General features: G+C 32.7%; 1 protein-coding gene across 3 annotated transcripts in view; it reads left to right on the top strand.

Moving 5' to 3' along the window:
• The window catches only part of C1H8orf34 (chromosome 1 C8orf34 homolog), a 435849-nt gene that overhangs the window by 68745 nt on the left and 346854 nt on the right, over positions 1–20250 (top strand). For all 3 annotated transcript variants that reach the window (XM_051970072.1, XM_051970073.1, XM_051970071.1), the window contains exons 2-4: positions 8344–8491; positions 12331–12462; positions 16596–16724. In XM_051970072.1, the coding sequence (XP_051826032.1) occupies positions 8344–8491; positions 12331–12462; positions 16596–16724 (409 nt within the window). The remainder of the gene's footprint in view (positions 1–8343; positions 8492–12330; positions 12463–16595; positions 16725–20250) is intronic.

Raw genomic sequence — 20250 nt, 5'->3', positions numbered from 1 at the left:
TTCTTTTTCTTCTATGGATTTGACTTGATTTTGTAGTTGTAACCTTTAAGGTTTTTCTTCTTCTTCTTCTTCTTTTTTTTAGTGACTGAGAAATAACTCTAAAAAGCAATAGCATGATATTACATAGTTTGAATTGTGTTACACTGGTGGCAACAGTGCCACCAAGCTGATTCATTGAAGAAGAAAAAAAATGGAAGAAAAAAAAAGTTTTTGACTTCCTTAAGTTTTGAAGAATGTCAATTTGAGAGAAGTGAAAGGAAAAAGCCTTAGGTTATTTAGCAATTTAAACCCATTAGTAGCTTCTTGGCAAATATCTCAAAAATGCAGTTGTAGAAAAAAGCCTAAAAATATTTTGCAATGATTCCATTTTAAAATGGTATTAATATTCATCATTAGTATCACTTAAAACATTTTCCATGCTTAATTCAAATGAAGGTAATGGCTTTCCTATCCTATTTTTGGTGGTCATATTGGCCCAATGCAGTTGATGGAGTTCATAGTTTACCAGAATAGGTGTCAGGAGATTTTGTTTTAGACCCAATTCTTCCACTAATTGGCTGTGTGTCCTTGGGCTTACTATTTGACTTCTCTGAATCTTCCAAGTTGACATGATTGAATGAGATCATCTTTAGATTTTTAAGTTTCCATCCTCTGGAAAAGCTCTGTACTTTTTTGTCTTTGAGAAAAACATTTGTGGGGTGACTGATTATTGATAGCACACAAATTAAGAAATACAATAGATGATATTGTATAATTTTATAATATTTAAAGTTTGATAGTTTCTAATTGTTTATAATGAATAAGTTCCATTACTTCTCTTAAGTTTTACTTTCTTATCTGTAAAATGATTGGTCTGAGGAAACCTTTGGAAAACTTTAAAATGATATAGAAATTAAGATATTTTAAATATTATAAAAGCATGTATTATAGATGTATATATTGCCCAGGGACCACATACTCATTAAGGTATATTGATGAACAGATTTTATTATTTAAAATTATGTCCAAAGATTAGAGGGGAAGAAATAAACTGGGAAAACATTTTTACAGTTAAAGGTTCTGATAAAGGCCTCATTTCTAAAATATATAGAGAATTGACTTTAATTTATAAGAAATCAAGCCATTCTCCAATTGATAAATGGTCAAAAGATATGAATAGATGATTTTTAGATGATGAAATTGAAACTATTTCTACTCATATGAAAAGGTGTTGCAAATTATTATTGATCAGAGAAATGCAAATTAAGACAACTCTGAAAAACCACTACACACCTGATAGATTGGCTAAGTAACAGGAAAAGATAATGTCGAATGTTGGATGGGATGTGAGAAAACTGGGACACTGATGCATTGTTGGTGGAGCTGTGAATGGATCTAACCATTCTGGAGAGCAATTTGGAATTATACTCAAAAAGTTATCAAACTGTGCATATCCTTTGATACAGAAGTGTTACTACTGGGCTTATATCGAAAAGAGATATTAAAGAAAGGAAAGAGACCTATATGTGCCAAGATGTTTGTGGCAGCCCTTTTTGTAGTGGCTAGAAACTGGAAATTGAATGGATGCCCATCAATTGGAGAATGGCTGAGTAAATTGTGGTAAATGAATGTTATGGAATATTATTGTTCTGTAAGAAATGACCAGCAGGGTGGATACAGAGAGGCTTGGGGAGACTTACATAAACTGATGCTAAATGAAATGAGCAGAACTAGGAGATCATTATACATTTCAACAATAATACTATATGAGGATCAATTCTGATGGAAGTAGCTATCTTCAACAGTGAGAGGATCCAAATCAGTTCCAATTGATCAGTATTGAACAAAACCAGCTACACCAAGTGAAAGAACACTGGGAAATGAGTATGGACCACAACATAGCATTTCCACTCTTTATGATATTGCTTGCATTTTTTTTCTTCCCAGGTTATTTTTATCTTCTTTATAAATCCAATTTTTCTTGGCAGCAAGATAACTGTATAAATATGTATACATATATTGTATTTAACATATACTTTAACATATTTAACATGTATGGGATTACCTGCCATCTAGAGGAGAGGGGAGAGGGAAGGAAGGGAAAAGTTGGAACAGAAATTTTTGCAAGGGTCAATATTAAAAAATTATCCATTCATATGTTTCGTCAATAAAAAGCTATGATAAAAAAAGAAAGTTAAATAAAATTATGTCCAACAATAGTGTACTTCTACTATGACATTAGTCATTAGATTGAAATATATTTTTTTCTAGACTATTACTGTTTAAACTGGAGTTTTGGGGAGTCACCACTTTTTTAAATGGTCACCACTAACTCAATTCAGCATCATAAAGATCCTTGCCAGTAGAATTGTAACTATATAAAAACTCAAACCTGAGGCTCTTCTTAGCTAATTGGTAACTTCCTTTCTGAGATGACAATTGTAGATAGGATCCAGTCAGGCTTCACTTTACTCTAGCACTTTCTGCACCTCTTTCTCTCACACATAGTAAGTACTTAATATATCCTTGCTCTGTCTATGTGTGTATGTATGTATGTATGTATCATCTATCTCTCTATCTGATATCTCTCTGTCTATTGATGTCTCCTTCTTTTTCTATATATTGATCTCTTGATTGATCTCTCTTTTGATCAATATCTATTGGTTTCTATTGATTTCTCTTTGTCTCCTCCCTCCCCACTCTCTCTCCCTGTCTCTCTCCTACTCTCTCCTCTCCCTCTCCTTTTCCCTCCCCCTCTTCTTCTTTCTCCTCTTGTTCCTTTTACTCTCCTCCCTCTCCTTTCTTCTCTCCCTCCTCTTTTCCCTTTCCCTCTCTCTCCCCCTTTTCTCCTCCTCTTCTCCTTTTCTTGTCCCTTCCCCTTCCCCCTCTCCTCTTTATCCATATACCCTATTATCTATGTAGTAACAAAATGTAATCAAGAATAATTAACTTTGGGTTGCAAAAGTCTTATTTTCTTATCTATGAAATGAGAATAGAATAGATATATCATGAGGTTGTTAAGAGGAATTCTTTTGAAAACAAAGTGATAAAGAAACTAAAATGTTATGAAATTAAAACTAAAATGAATTTTATTTAAAGTCACATATTATACCATTAAAATAGAAATATTAATAATGGCATTATGAAAATATGTAATTAGTATGATTTTTATAATTCTGTGAACTACAATTATTCATTTGAACTGAAATCTCAGTTTATCATGTAAGAGAAGATGATATGGCTGAATTTCAAAAGCATTCATGATTTGCAAATATCTGAGGCTTACTTCCTAGTACATGCCTGGTTTTAATCAATTTTTTTTCTACTTCTCTAGAAATTACTCAAGCATGGTTTTACTTAGTGAATAGGTAATTTTTGTAAGAGATATACACAGTATACTCCAAATAATGTTTTTTTTTAATGACTGACATGTTGATTTTACCTTTGTAAACACATATCACATAAGCCTCCTTTTCTCCTCTGATACTGGCAAGACCATAATGCAGATTTCCATTACCTCGATCCTGAATTATTACCACTGTCCTTACCACAAATTTCTCCTCACACTAGACCATGCTCTACTCATCTGTCAAAGTAATTTCTCTAAAGTATGGGTTTGACAATCCTCCTAATCCCATTCAGTAACCTCCAGTGTTTTCTTGACGTAGTCACAATTAAATATAAAATCCTGTTTTTTACTAACCCCCTTTTTTTGTGGCTTTTATAGCTTTTATAAGCTGTTCCCTGGCTAGTCTTTCTCATCTTTTTACATTTTACTTCCCCAAATACTTTATGATTCAATGACAGTACTACTTGCTGTTGCTTGAACAAGACACTACATCTCTCCTCTGTGGTTATTTTTATTGGCTATTTCCCATATGTAAAATGCTCTTCCTTCTTGTTTCTACTTGTGGGCTTTCTTGGCTTTTTCAAATTCCATTTAAAATCTCAACCTTCTATAAAAAGCCTTTCTTGATACTACTTAATTTTAATTCCTTCTCTCTATTGATTATTTGTGATTTGTCATGTGTAACGTATTTGTTCAGAGTTGTGTCCATGTTTTCTATTCCATTAAATTGTAGGTTCCTTGGAAGCAGGGACTCTTTTTTGCTTTTCTTTGTATCCCCAAAATTTAGGATTGATATCGGGCATAGGCATAATAAATATTTATTGACATCACTGATGGAAGGACCCGAGGAATATAGAATTTGGGCTGATACAACCTCCAATGGGATGTCACATTAATTTAATATTGAAAATCATTATATCATGTTTATCTAGAAAATACATGGAGATATCTAATTTAGGACTTGGGACTTAACTTTTTAATTACTTTATATTCTATATTCTAATAATTTCATATTATATTTCTATTAGGAGAAATATTACAAGAAAGGATGTGATAACGTTATTACTCTACCTAATTAGAAACAAATTTGAAAAATTATCCAAAACTAAAATGAATTAATACAGCCATCTGATTGCGTGCAGCACTAGAATGACATTTCACAGATGTTAATATAGTGCATGTCATTAATATTTAATATGAGTATAACTATTATGTTAAGAGAATTTTATGATTGGATACCATTTACCCTGTAAAACAGAGTATAAAGGTTTATTATATTTCTGATGCAAAATAAAAGACCTCCTAATAAGAATTTTAAGAAGGTCATGAAATAGAATTAATTTCTCTCTGATCATGATAATTGATTGATGTTGATAACTGGAACAGAAGAGTGCTACAACTGTTTTTGCCACAGGCTGCCAGAGAGATTTGAGACCTCCTTCATCACTTAATCTAGTGGTTGCCATTGCTATCAACAAACCCATTCTCCTTCTCCAATCCACTGCATGGGCATTTAGGGCAAAGCTTTTTAACCTGTGGTTCTTGAACCCATTTGGGGTCATGTAACTGAATGTGGGATCACAAAAATTTGGCAACAGTAAAAGGTATTAAATATTTCTTCAAGATTTAATTATTTATATAAAAATAAATGAGCACATCCATATCATGAGCACACAAATTTCTTTCATTTTTAATAAATAATAAAATTATATGTATAACAAAGAATTATTTTAAAATAAATTTATCTATTATTTATTATCAGTAAATATTTAAGTTGTGTACATATTTTATATATCTATGTTCCTGGGTCATATACAAATTTCTAGGGCAAAAAAGATTTGCAACTGGGAAAAGTTTAAGAAGCCTTGATTTAGGGAGCATTATAAATGAAATCCCACATAATAACTTTTAGACTAAGTCAATCCCAAAAGGCTTTCTAGATCTAGAAAGACTTCTTCAGAGGTCATCTAAAGCAATCTTCTTTTTTACATATCAGAAACCTGAGAGCATACAAGTTAAATGACTTCACCAAAGTTCTACAGATAATAACCATCAGAGGTAGGATTTCTTTTTAGGTTCCCATTTTATAGATGAAATAACTGAGTCTGAGAGAGACTTGGTTAGGATGACACAATTACTGAGTGTCAGAGAAAGTGTTACTATTCAATTTTCTCATCTGTTAAATGGGAATAATCACAGATTATTGAAGTATTAGAGGATAATAGGTATCAGTTATTTTGAGTCTATGTAGAACTGGAATTATCAGATAATTCCAATATCCTACCTGAAGGGGACTTATTCTAGAGGAAAAGATAGCATGCACATAAATAGATATATAAATATCCCCCTCCCGTGGATCTCATATTGACTATCTTATGGGTCATAAGACTTAATATGACTTTTCTTTTTAGCTTTATGCTCTATAAATATAGTTTGTCAAAGAACAGATGTTGCAATCAACTCAGATTATTGGCACAATTTTAATTTTAGCAAAAATAACTACTAGAATACACAATTTGCTAGCCTTTTGCAAGGCAAAATATAGAATGAATCTAATTTTTCTCTTATTTTATTTATTTATTTGTTTATTTTAGTTTGGAAAATGTGTGTCCAATTGTGAAAGAAAATTTTAAAAAATGAATATACAGAATCTTGTGAAGTTTGGGGATTGAATTTTCTTTGTGTATAATATTGTGTTTTCTGATTCATTTTTTTCTTTATGTAACTAGATGTTTTCTAGCAACAATACTGCAAATCACTTCTGTATTTTCTGATAGATGTTGCGATATACAATAGTTTTGTTTTGTATAGTTCAGAGAAACAAGTTTATAATTTGACCATAAAGCATAAAATACAAAGTACCAAACATGTTTCTAATGACAAATAAGCAAAGAGTTCATTTTAAATCTAATTATACAGATTCCAAATAGTAGCTAAATATTGTACAAATCTCTCTGCTTCCATTCTCACAAAGTTACTGAAAGGTTTAAATGAGACAATGTATATGAAAGTATGTTGAGAGCATCCAGTTTTATGTAAGCTTCAGAGACTATTACTATTGTATTTCTGATTGTGAAAATTAGTAATATGGCTCTTGATACTGGTAATAATGTAATTATTAAACTTGATGTTATCTTTGACCTTTTTCTTTCATCTTTTATGTATGCAATCAATTAAAAATCTTTTGTTCTTAACTTCAAAATATCTCTTTAACCCCCCCTCCTCCCCCCACCCCAGACTCCCCAGACTCCCGTATTTTTATAGCCACCAATCTGGTGGAGACCTCATTACTATCTATTTCAACTGTCACAGTAACCTACGCCCTCTGCTCTGCAGATTTTTATCCTTCATAAGCATTGCTCACAGACATGATCTTTGTACCAGATTTGCTCATGTAGCCTCTGCTAAAAATCTTTCACTGACTATTCCTTCTCAATAAATTACCTAGCCTTCTAGGGTCATCACAGTCTACTGCCGCTCTATTTTCCTAGTCTTTATTTCTTACTAATCTTGTCCACTTATTCTATACTCCTTAAAATAAACTATTTTTTTCCCTTGTACAAAGTCTGTAGGCTTTAGGTAGACCTGACCAATCTCCACGTCTTTGCTTACATTGTTAAACTCTACTTAGAATGGCTTTTTTCTCCCTGGTCACCCTTTCTGAATGTTGAACTCCCATCTATAAAATCTTTAAAATCTAAGTTATACCTCTTACATGTCAGATAATGATGGCCTTTTCCACTTTAGATCTTTGCTTGCACTTCTCAGCTATACTGTTTATGGATTATTTTCTTCTGTAATTATTTGTACATGTGTTATATTTCCTTAATAGTTGATAAACCTAATGAGGCCTGGGAAAGGGAAAGAAAAGGGAATGTGTTTATATAGTGGCTATTATGTGCAAGACTCTGTACAAACATTTACAAATATCTCATTTTATCCTCACAACAACCAAGTGAGGTATCTGCAGATATTACTTCCATTTAACAATTGAGAAAACTAAGCAAGTAGACCTTAAGTGATAACAGGACTACCTTTCTGACAAGTATCTCATTTGAACTCAGGTTTTTCTGACTCCAGGTCCAGTAGTGTATCCTAGTTATCACCTAGTTATCCAGACAAACCACAGGTCTTCAACAAATACTTGTTGAGTTTGGAAATTATTATTATTATATTCAAGGAGAGGACATCTATCTGGATTCTTCATCCCAATGTTATAGTTTTCATTTTCTCTGCAATTTATTTTCTTTTATTTAGCTACAATTTAATTGGGATTTTGCACTAAAGCCCCAGGGAAAGGAGCAAGCCTTTCAGAGAGTTAGTTTGCAGGACACAGAAAGTTCTGATGTCAAGGGATTCAAACCCTTTGTGGCCTACATACCCTCTCTTTCACCTTGATCATAATCATATGCCCAGAGAAGAAAAACAAGAGAAGATATATGTTATTTTTTTTAATTGGTGGTTGACAATATTGCATATGTGCCAGAAAATACAGTGATAGACAAAAAAGCATAGTGTTTTTACAGCCATGTGTACCCATAAAAGTGTAGACAAAAAGAAGAAAAGGGGAATTGTGAAGATTTAAAAAACAAAAACAAATGAGATGATTACTACAATGTTTAGAATAGAATCACTATGTAATATTATAGCTAGAATGCGACTTAGAGGCCACTAAATTCAGTCCCCCCCCAACTTTGTTTGTTTTATAGATGAGGAAACTAAGACCCATAGAGGCCCAAGGTCATTTAGTAGTTAGTAGCTGAGAAAAGTTTGAACCCATGTCTTCTTGACTTCAAATCCAAAGTTTATCCAGAGCACCATTTCAGAACTTGAATTCATTATGTATATATGCCAATGTAATAATTTAAACTAGATAATTTGATGTGGAGGTATCATTAAAAAAAGAAAAAAAACTAACTAAAAATGTGCTGCAGATGGACTCCTTGCTGACTTTGTTTTTGTTTTATTATAATGATAAAAAATACAATATTTTGCTACTCTTTTTTCTCCTCCAGGAATTGATGACCAAACTCATAACAGAAACACCTGACCAGCCAATCCCATTTCTCATTGACCATCTTCAGTCTAAACAGGGGCCTCGCAGTCAACTTCAAAGAACTTTATCTGGGTCTGCAGCTTTATGGGCAGAAAGTGAAACATCAGGTAAATGGAGAAAAAGGATTCCAATTCATTTCAGGGGCAAAAGGTGTTTTAGGTGGATGCATGCAGCCAAAACTGACCACAATCTTAGAAATTTGTACCACAATAAAGGTAAATAGATAGCTAGAATTTTATTTATCCACCTCTGTGTTAGTATGATAAAATATGGTGCAAAAGTTTTGTGAATTGGCAGATAGGACTATTATTATTTGGTATATTATGTGTCCCAAAAGTCTTAATGAAGTTTTAATCTTTAATAATTTTACAAGTATAAATAGTACAACTTTACACAAAACATATTTGTTAAGTATATTTCTACTTGTTTGTTTAGTGAATTTTGAATTGTAATCTTTTATCTTAATTTTAATGATTTGTTACTATGTATAGAGTGTAACCATTTATGGATGACACTTGAGACCCATGAATCTACAAAGGAGGTCTTCTTGCAGGATTACTTTGTCTATCTGATCTGTCTGCATTATACTTTTCTTGTGGTGTCAGATCAAGATTGTCATATATGCATCAGCACCCTTTTGGCCATTGAAATTTAAAGAAATTTAGGAGCACTGATGGACTCATTTTAATCACATAATCTAATATTCCCATTTTCTCTATAAAGGAGAAAAATGTAATCCTTTAAGTTACTGAGCATCAGCTTATGGAATTTTCTAAACAGTTTAAAAATCAGCTTGAGTTTTTTGTAGCTTAAGATGTTTATGTTGAAATTTTTCATAAAATTTCATAAATTTCATAATTTCAGATTTTCATAAATTTCATAAATTCATAATAGTATTAAATACTATGTTCTTGTACTATGCTTCACACTGGGTATACAAATGTAAAAGCAAGATAATCCCTGTCATCAAGGATACTATATATTTTTGATTTGTATTTTTAGTTGAAAATTCTGTCCCTCTCTCTTTCCTATCCACTGAGAAGGAAAGAAATGTGATACCCATTATACATATGAAATAATGCAAAACATTTCCAAATTAATCACATTGTATAAAAAAGCAAGAAAAGTTGTTTTTTTTTTTTAATCTTCTTTCTGAATTTGGAGTCTACCAGTTCTTTGTTTGGAGATAACAGCATTTTTCATTGTGGGTCCTTTGGGATTGTTATAGGTCATTGTACTGATCAGTGTAGCTAAGTCTTTTAGGATTCATTATTATTACAGTATTTCTATTAATAGTATACAATGTTCTCCAACTTCTCACTTCATCTTATATCATCTCATACAAATCTTTCCAGATTTTTCTGATACCATCACCCTCATTATTTCTTACAGCACAATGGTATTCCATCACAATTATATGCTTCAACTTTTTCAATCATTCCCATATTCCTATATGTGATGGATAATACTTCAGTTTCTAACTCTTTGCTTCTGAATGGGGACAGAAGGGAATACACTTTTTCCTCAGCAATACATGAAAATCTACACAAAAATTGACCATGTATTAGGTCATCAAAACCTGAAAATCAAATCAGAAAGGCAGAAATAGTCAATACATCTTTTCAGATTATGATGCAATAATAATTACATGTAATAAAAGGCCAAAAAATAGATCAAAAATTAATTGGAAAGTAAATAGCTCTTTGCCATGACAAAAAGAGTTGCTATAATTCTTTATCATAGTTCATTCATCTCTTTAAGGTATGAACTTAGTACCAGAATTGCTGGGTGAAAGGGTATGCACCTTTAAGCAAAGTTTCAAATTGTTCTCCAGAATGACTGGACCTTTTTGAAGCTTCACCAACAATGCACTAGAGACTATTCTGATGATTATTCCTTTGTAGTATAGCTTGGAATCTGGTACTGTATGCTGAATTTTAATAGACATCAATATTCTGAATTATTAATAATTAATCTCTCAAATATTGTTAGTATTACTTAGAAACTCACATTAGATCTTTTAGGTTCTTTATTTTCTGTTTGGTTACTTGAAATTTTTCTTATCTTTACAATAACATATTTCCCTTTATGGAGGAAATGAAAAATATTAGACTGTGTGATTAAAATGGGTCCATAAGTACTCTTACATTTCATCACTAATTAGTGGCAAAAAGGGAAAGATCATTTTAATTAAAACCTTTACTAGAACCCAGATATTTCCCAATTTCTTCTACCATGCTCCTACAAAGTATGCTCCTTTGCTCCTCTCTGTCAATATTTATATTAATCTTTCCTTCTTCCTAAGCTCTTTGATCTTTCTTAGATGGGACTCCTTTCATTAACCTAGCACTGAGTCAATTTATATGGTTTGTTCTACTCTGACCTGTATATTTCACTTACTGGTCACTGTTCTATACTCTAGTCCCATAGTCATTGGGTTCTTACTTTTTTTGTGCAGGTGCACGTGATTTAGGACCAAAAGTTATGGTAAAGATTAAAAAATTATAAGTTTAGATTTGAATGGGACTTAGGTCATCTATTTCAACCCCTTCATTTTATTGGAGAGGCACTTGGACCCAGAAAAGAAGGGTGATTTGACCTTCTACTAAAAGCAGAAGCAGATTTTGAAGTCTTGACTTCTGACTATAAATTTAGTGCTTTTTCAATGATATAATTTCCAGGAATTGAAATTGAAGTCAAGTTCATTGGTCTATGGTTTTCAGATTGTGTTCTTTCTTTTCTTTCCTTCTTTCCTTCCGTCCTTCCTTCTTTTCTTGTTTCCTCCCTCCCTCCCTCCCTCCTTTCTTCCTTCCTTCCTTTCTTCCTTTTTTCCTTCCCTCCTTCCTTTTCTCCTTTCTTCCCTCCCTCTCCCCTTCCCTCACTTTTTCCTTCTTTCCCTCTCTCCCTCCCTTCTTCCTTCCTTCTTTCCTCACTTCCTTCCCACCTTCTTTCCTTACTTCCTTCCCTCCTTCTTTCCTTTCCTCCCTCTTTCCCTCCCTCCTTCCCTCCCTTCCTTTCTTAATTAATGTCTGTCCTAAAGGATTTTTTTCCTTCACTTTTTGATCTGATTTTTCTTGTGCAGCATGATGAATATGGAGATATATTAAGGAGAATTGCACATGTTTAACATAATGAATTGCTTGCTGTCTATGGAATGGGTAAAGGGGAGGGAAGGAGAAAAACTTGGAATGCAAGGTTTTGCAAAAGTAAATGTTGGAAACCATTTTTGTATGCATTTGGAAAAATAAAAGGCTATTTAATAATAATAATTAGAACAATTTAAAAGTAGAACATGATTTGTCTGGAGAAATTTTGTTCCCCATAATTCAGAACTTTGTAGGAGAAGTCAAATGATTCATTGTTGGGGAGAAAATTTAAACTTGGAGTATTGGGACCCATTTTGGTATAGTGGAAAGAACTTGGGGGCAGGGGATCTTGGTTTGAGTGCTGGACCCACTTCTTACTAAATGTGGGATCAGGTGCAAGTCACTTAAGTTCTATAGTTCCCAATTTCATTATCTGTAAAGTGGAGAAATTGGATTAGAAAAAAGCCTAAGTTTTTTCCAGCTCTGATTCTGTATTATTTAAGGAATCTTTGTAAACCATTCTGATATCTTTTCCAGCTCTTGACATTCTCTAGTACTGAATCAGTAAATATAAATATAATTAAACATTTCCCTAGGTTATTTAATTATAAGTAACCCATCTTTAAAAAAAATTCACAATAATTTTGCAACTTTGAGGAGAATTATTGTGATAAAATTCAGATCCATATTTTTTTTAATTGGAAAAGAAAAGGAAAAAGTAAGATTTTTTTTCTATTTGATTCTCAAGATTTTCTAGACTATAAGGACTTTTGCCTTTTCCATTGTTAAACCTATCAGGGTATATTTATGCACAAGTATCAAAAAGACTTAACAGAATTTAATTTGTATATTTTCAACAGAACACAAAGGAACTAGGAGAGACTTCAGAAGTTATGATAAACCCTGGCAGGTAAATGCAAAGAAGCCAAAGAAGTCCAAGAGTGATCTTGCTGTATCTAATATTTCTCCACCATCACCGGAATCCAAATCATGTAAGAAAGTTTGTTAACACTTTTTTTGTTCAAAACCTACAACTAATCTAGACCATCTACAACAAAGTAGAAATAATAATCAAACCAAAAGTTTTTACTTTAAATTTTTGGCCATAAATCCTAGTAAATTTTCTATTTCATTTGGAATGTCAAGTAAATGCTAGATTGGAAAAACAGGAAAAATAATAGACACGGAATGAGAATGGCCTGAAAGATTTGTTCACCTTCTTTATTGGAAAAAGGATATGGTGATTCTTCTATTTCTTATGTGCCTGTATTGTTATGAATATTAAATCATGCAATGTTATTCAAAGTATTCTACAAATTATAAATTGTTAAATGAATGTTATATGCATACTTATGAAAATTAGAATTGATTTTAAAATGTTTTCTTGATAATGTTGTGAAAAAAAACCACAAAAATCAAATTACTAGCCTTGGAGCTTGGACTAAGGAACTTTTCTAATACTTTCTACCTTGTGGATGATTAATAAATTGGCTGTATTGTATGCTTTAATGGAAAACAAAGAAGACTAGGTGTGTATGTGAGGAGATAATAGAATGGTTGGGAAAGCATATGGGTAAGTATGTAAATGCTGTATGCTGGAATAAAGTTGTCACATTCTGAGTCACAGAAAATCAGAATTGGATAGTACCTCAAAAACCATCTATTCTGAAAAGAAAGCAAACCTACAAAATATTTAACAAGTGGTCACCTGCCCTTTGAAATAAAATCTCCAGAGATGGGAAAGAATGTCAACTTTGAGATACCAAAGTTGATATCAAACATAAATTCGCATCTTTTCAACTTCTACTTCTTGAATCTGGTTTAGCCTTTGGACCCAAATATAAAAAACACATTCCTTCTTCTGTGTGATAGCCCTTCAAATACAGATGTCATGTCATACTAAATATTCTTTTCTCCATGCCTAGTTTCTTCAACTAATCATTATATGCCATGGACTTGAGGCCCTTATTATCCTATTTATTCTGATTTGGAAACTCTCTACCTTGTCAATGTCTATCCTAAAATATGACACACAAAATGAGTATAATATTACATAAAAGGAGTGACTAGGGAAAAATAGTTCTGAATACTAGATCTATTATTACTTTTTTTTTTGGTTGTCCTGTGGATTGATAAAGAGCTTTTAAATCCTTAAAACCCTTAGATCAAAGCTCACATTTTGTTTAAGAAAAGCTTATTTTGAACTCACATGTATGACTTCATATTTAGTTTTATGGATAATTAGGTGGCATAGTAATTGAAGTCCCAGGTCTACAGACAGGAAAACTTGAGTTCAAGTCAGATCTCAGACAGTACTAATTGTTTGAACCTAGGCAAGTCATTTAACCTTCTGTTTGCCTCAGTTTTCTTCACTGAAAATGGGAATACTAATAGCACCTATCTCTCAGAGTTGTCATAAGGTTAAAATGAGATAATGTTTGTAAAGTACTTAGCATAGTACCTATAACATAACAGGAACTATAAATAAATATTATTACTGTTATTAATAATTATTCCTATTAACTAACTCCTGATGGTTAAATTATTCTTTAAATTGAAGCTTATTTCATAGTACTTATCTTTTCAGGCAATAATTGTGAAGGAATTTTGTATATTTAAGGAATAAGTAGGTAGGAATACTGCATAAATGGATTGAAGGTTTTTTTTTTTAATAAGTAGCTTTCAAAAATTTTACATATGCTTCTGGAAGTCTTTTTGCTAATAATTACATTATTCTCTCAATCATCTATTTGTTTCAGTACATATTTATTAATTCATCCTCTGGACTTGCTATCCTGTTCCTTTTGAAAGCAAAAAATAAAAACAAAAACAAGTTTAATAAGTCATTCTCAAGAGTTAGCTGACCATTTTTTATGAAAAGCATCAATATAGCTGTTTCTGAAGATCTTCTGTATTATATATATGCTTTAAATTGTTCCTTATTTATATTAAAAAAAGAGTAGATGGGGAGAATCTGAAAACTGACATCTAGAATGGCTGAAATGATCTACTTCTAGGAGAACAAATATGAACAATTTATCACATATTTAGGCCTGGGGAAAAAAACAAAAACAAAACAAAACAAAAACCCAAAACAACTACCTGCCTAGGTCTGAGCTAAATCTAAGAATTGTGGATGGCATTGTTTTCATATTGGTGATTAAAAGTTCTAACATTATCTTTTTTTTTTGCCATTTTTTCTTTTAATTTTTGTAACTTAAAATACTAGGAATAATATGTTAAGATATAAGGGACAGCAGATTATGTCATGTAACAGAGTTTTCAAAATTATTTTTCATTTTGTTCTATACTACTTCTTGTTTCTATTCCTTTTCTGAGCAAAGTTGTTTATTTGAGAATTCCCATTTCCTCTTAGGATATGTTCCCTGTATTTTTTTTAAAGGTTAATTCAATTGATAAAATCAGTTAGGCCCAGTAGACCTGCTTAAATTCCCCCAAATATTGTCATACTCTGATGAAACAGAGTGATGCTTTATTTTTCTTTCAAAAAAGGATTATAAATCATTTTGACAGGGATATTTTTGACTATATGTGATTCACAAATATCCTGAGATAAATAGCAGAAAGTTGAAAAAATAAGAAGATGAAACAAATTTCTTTTAATCAAAACAATCAATATTTTTACATTTTTTTTATTTTTTTGCTTTCAAAAGGAACAGGATGGCAAGTCCAGAGGATGAATTAATAAATGTGTACTGAAACCAATAGATGATTGAGAAAATAATATAATTATTAGTATACTGTTGCTGTGTACTTATGACCCTTTATTCCATAATATTTTTCTACTTTATTCTATTACTTTCTAATCAAATAAACAGTAACATGAACTTTTATTTCTAAATGATAGAAAAAGATACTAAGGAAATCTAGAATAGACAACTGTTTTCAGAAAACTTGCTAATCCTTTTTTGTGTGTGTGTATGTAAAAAAAAAATGCCTTTAACAAAACAATAAATGATCATCTGTGGGCAAACTTAGAAAAGAAAATGAGATACTTTAGTAATGCTAAGTGGTATGTTATCCATGAAAAACTGGGAAAACATTAAGCAACATAATATAAAAGCAGTGATGGAAAACATTATTTCATTTGAGGTTATCAGACTAGAAGGCCTATCTTCCAATTCTTCTATCAGTCTAGGTATAACTAGTGATTTTTGTGTCAAAGTCACACATCATAAAATGCATCCTGAGAAAAACAGATTTACTTGAGTTGGTAGAGAAGGAAAGACTACAGGGAGAAATCATGATTCTGGGGCATGAGATTCATGGGTGAGATATCCTCTGATTGTGTGGGGGAGGAGACAAATAATAACCAAGGAAAACTTCCGGCTGATGTTAAGAAAAAGAAATGGATAGGTGAAGTTGGGAAGGAATTCATCTGGAGTGAGACTGAAGAGACTTAAAAAAGATAAAACCTAATAAATTGTAAAGAGTAGTTTCTGTTGAATGAAAACTAGTACTCTCAGCACTTTTCTGAATTTCAATGCCCTAGAGCAAAGTCCAAGTTACCAAGTTTTAGATATGACACTACTGATATCTGTGCTAAACTAGTATTGGTTACATGGACAAGAGCATGGGGATCTATTCCCAGAAGTAGAGACCATGTCACTTGTAAATTTACTGACAAAGTTTTGATTCTTATTTTCAATCCCCACTGTGGACCCTACCGAACATATTAGAGATCAACTTATGCAAAATTCTTCACTAGCTTAAATGGAAGAAACTGAAATTGCTTATTAACTAGTAATACAGCACAAAAGAAAAAAACAAAACAGAACAGTACTCTTACATATCATTTAAATACAGATAATGATTTTGAGCATTAAATTTCTTTTTTGGCATGAATTCTTTCTTTTTTTCTTTCTTTCTTTTTCTTTTTTTCTTTTTCTTTTTTTTTTTTGGTTTATTTACATAGCTTTATTATATGAATTGTCTTTGTGACTTCCCCCATTACTATTCAATCTTGTCATACCAAAGAGCATCATTTTATTTTATATAGAGCACTAGATCAACTACTTTACTTTATGATGATGAATTTACTGTATCATTATGGAGCATGTTTTTAGAATGATCGATTAAATATGAATTTTTTAAAAATACTTAGTGCCAAGGTCAGTGGAGCATCCTAAGTGGAACTGGCGGATCAAACCAGAAAACCACGACTTTGATGAATTAAATCACATCCTTCAAGAGAGCAAGAAGCTGGGGAAAGCCCTTGAGAATCTCTCTAGAAGTAAGTTCATTTATTTTGATTATAATATGATTCTCTAACCAATTCCAAAAACATAAGACATTTACTGATAGTGCCAGGAAAGAATTTCTACCATATAATTTTGATTTCTCCTCCACTAACAACCTATTTTGATTTGTGAACCTGGCATGGAGGTGATCATGGGTTTTCAAAAGCTAAACTAGAAGACTTTAAGCACTAATATCTTTCCCAAAACTGGAAAAAAAAAAGCTTCAGTGTATGAGTCTTACTAACAAACACCATCTTATCTAACTTTAGAGAGGCTTGTGACTAGGACTGTGGTTTCCAGGAAATGTATTTTTTGGCTCTAACAATTTGTAAAGATATCTAGTAAACTGTAAGACTCTGCTTTAAGAGAAAAGAGTGTGATTTCATTGGTGGAAGGGAGAGGGAATTCTTGCTCTTGTTCAGTCCTTTTCAGTACTTTCCAGCTCTGTCGGATCCCATTTGAGTTTTTGTTGTTGTTGTTGTTGTTGTTGTTGTTGTTATTGTTGTTGTTGTTGTTTTTTAGCAAGAGTACTTGGGTACTTGGGCCATTTCCTTCTTCAACTTATTTTACAGATGGAGAAACTGAGACAAAAAGGGTTAAGTGATTTGTCCAGGATTACACAGCTAGCAAGGGTTTGAAGACTAATTTGAACTCAGGAAGAGTCTTCCTGACTTCACTGTATCTACTGCACCAGTTAGTTTCTCATTTTTGTTCACAAATTTCGGTATCAAATTGCTGCTTGAGGCAATGGAAAGATAAAAGATATGTTCAGCATCTCACTCACAATCAATTTAGGTCAAATGTAGGATTTGATCCCAGTTCATCTTAACTCTGTGATTGGCCCTCTAGATACTGATCTTGTATCTCATAGCAAGTGCTCATATCAGTCATATCATTGACCAGGGAAGTATTGAAGCAATTATTTCTAAGATAGGCTAGTTAGTTCATAGAGCAGAGGTTGAAAGAACTGGCAAATTGTCCATGTAACACACATTTGTTAACTTACATTGATAGCACAATGTGGGAGGAAAAACAATGCTGCAAAAATTCTATTTTGGGTAGTGTCCCCTATATTCTTTCAAGAATTTTCAGCTACATGGTCTCAAACACTGGACAATAAGTAGGCATTTCTCTGCCACTTTCTTTTTAGACAAGTCACTTTACTTTTGCCTCAGTCTTTTTTTCAAACTGTAAATTGGGGATAATGATGGAACTTACCTTGCAGGTTGTTATGAGATCAAATGAAATAATATTTGCAAAGTCCTTAGCACAGTGCATGGAACAGAGTTGAAACTTTTGTTGTTCAGTTGTTATGTAGTCATGGCTAATTCCTTTTTTTTTTTTTTGTATTTTATTTTATTTTTATAAGCTTTTTATTTTCAAAACACATGCATAGATAGTTTTCAACATTCACCCTCACAAAACCTTGTGTTCCATTTTTTTCTCCCTCCCTTCTTCCCACCCCTTCCCCAAATGGCAAGCAATCTAATATATGTTAAACATGTGCAATTCTTCTATACATATTCCCACAATTACCATACTGCACAAGAAAAATCAGATTAAAAAGGGAAAAAAAGTGAGAAAGAAAACAAAAAGCAAGCAAACGATAATAACAAAAAGTGAAAATACTATATTGTGATCCACACTCAGTCCTCACAATCCTCTTTCTGGGTACAGATGGCTCTCTCCATCCCAAGACCATTGGAACTGGCCTGAATCACCTCACATGGCTATTCTTTGTGACCTCAAAGCTATGCAAGTAGTTTGCCATTTCCTTCTCCAACTCATTTTACAGATAAGGAAATTAATGCAAATAGAGCTTAGTGACTTAACTAGAGTCTCACAGCTAGTACATATATGAGGGAAATCAATTTTTCCAGATTTTAGGTCCACTGCTCTATTCACTATGCCACTTATCTGCTTGTGTCAATGCTTATTTCCTCTCCGCCCCCAAGAAAATATATGTGTGCACATACAAATTTTCACTTCCTCAAAAGAATATCCCATAATGAAAGATTTGAATTCACTTGTAGACAACGCATTGTCATTGGTGATTTTTTAAAAAAATGGTTTATTAAAAACAACTGGATAGAGCTTTTATATTATTGTTGTTTACTTCCATTTTGACTTTTTTGTCCCTCTAGATTCATACTCTTAGAATGAAATAATTGCTTAAGATTAATTGGGTCTTTTGCCAATCTTTTTTAAAACCAGTTTAAATCTGTCCATTGTTTCCTTTTGTTTTATAAAGTGGTACTGCTCATAATATTCCAAAATATTTTCCAGTAAGATTTCACAAATGAGTTTATATTCTATACTGTAGCTGCTCAAAAAAGAGTTGGAGTGGTCCAAGTATATATGGATGAGTTCTGTGTCAGAGGCAAAACAATTTTGAGGAGTTTGATGGGATTCAAGATATCTCAAGATATATCTCCTACTTGAGATTCATAATCATTGGATTTGAGAGTTGAAGGAAACCTCAGTAATCATTTAGTCTAATCCATATAGACAAGGGATTCCTACTGTAACATAATGAAGAAGTGGTATTCTAGCTTCTATTACAACACCATAAAGGAGAACACCTCCAAAAAAGAAAGGAGGAGGAGGGGAGGGGAAAGGGAGGAAGAAAGATAGGAAGATGGGAGGGAGAAAGGAAGAAAAGAAGGAAGGAAGGAAGGAAAAGGGAGTGTGGAAGGAAGGAAAAAAGAGGGTGGAAGGAAGGAAAAGGGAGGATGGAAAGAAGGGGGGAGGGAAGGAAGGAAGGAGGAAGGGAGGATGGAGGGAGGAAAGGAGAGAAAAAAGGGGAGCGAAGGAGGAAAGAAAGGAAGGAAGAAAAGGAGTAAGGAAGAGAGGAAGGGAGGGAGGAGGAAAGAAAGAAGGGAAGGAAAAAGAAAAGGAGGAAGGGAAGAAGGAAGGGAAGAAGGAAGGGAGGGAGGAATGGATGGAGAGAGGAAGACAGGGAGGGACTGAAGGAGGAGAAAAGGGAGGGAGTAAAGGAAGACAGGAAAGAAGGAAGGAAGAGAGGGAAGGAGGAAAGGAAGAAGGAAAGAAGGGAAGGAAGAAGGGAGATAAGGAGGAAGAGAAGAAGGGAGGAAGAGAAAAAAGGAGGGAGGGTAGAAGGAAGGAAGAAGGAAGGGAAGGTAGGAAGAGAAGGAAGAAGGGAAGGAAAGAAGCATTTATTAAATATCTATTATGTATGAATCACTGTGCTATGTTAAACATTCAGTAGATCAACTACTGAGCCCTGAGGTTCCTTAAAGAGGACCATTGTATTATTGACATTGGAATAATAATAATGATAATGGTTATTATTATTATTATTATTATTTTATATAGCATTTAAGGTTTCTAATTTTACAAATATTCTTGTTTGATCCTCACCACCCTGAATGATAGGTGCTAGTATTGTGTTCATTTCATAGTTGAAGAAACTGAGGCAAACAAGTATGAACTGAAGCAAACAAGTAGGTTTCTGAAACTAGGTTTCAATTGAGGTTTTCCTGACTCCATGCCTAAGCT

Source organism: Antechinus flavipes, chromosome 1 (genome assembly GCF_016432865.1).
Source record: "Antechinus flavipes isolate AdamAnt ecotype Samford, QLD, Australia chromosome 1, AdamAnt_v2, whole genome shotgun sequence".
Lineage (NCBI taxonomy): Eukaryota > Metazoa > Chordata > Mammalia > Dasyuromorphia > Dasyuridae > Antechinus > Antechinus flavipes.
Note: the sequence above shows the minus strand (reverse complement) of the source record. Positions and strands in the feature narration are given on the sequence as shown.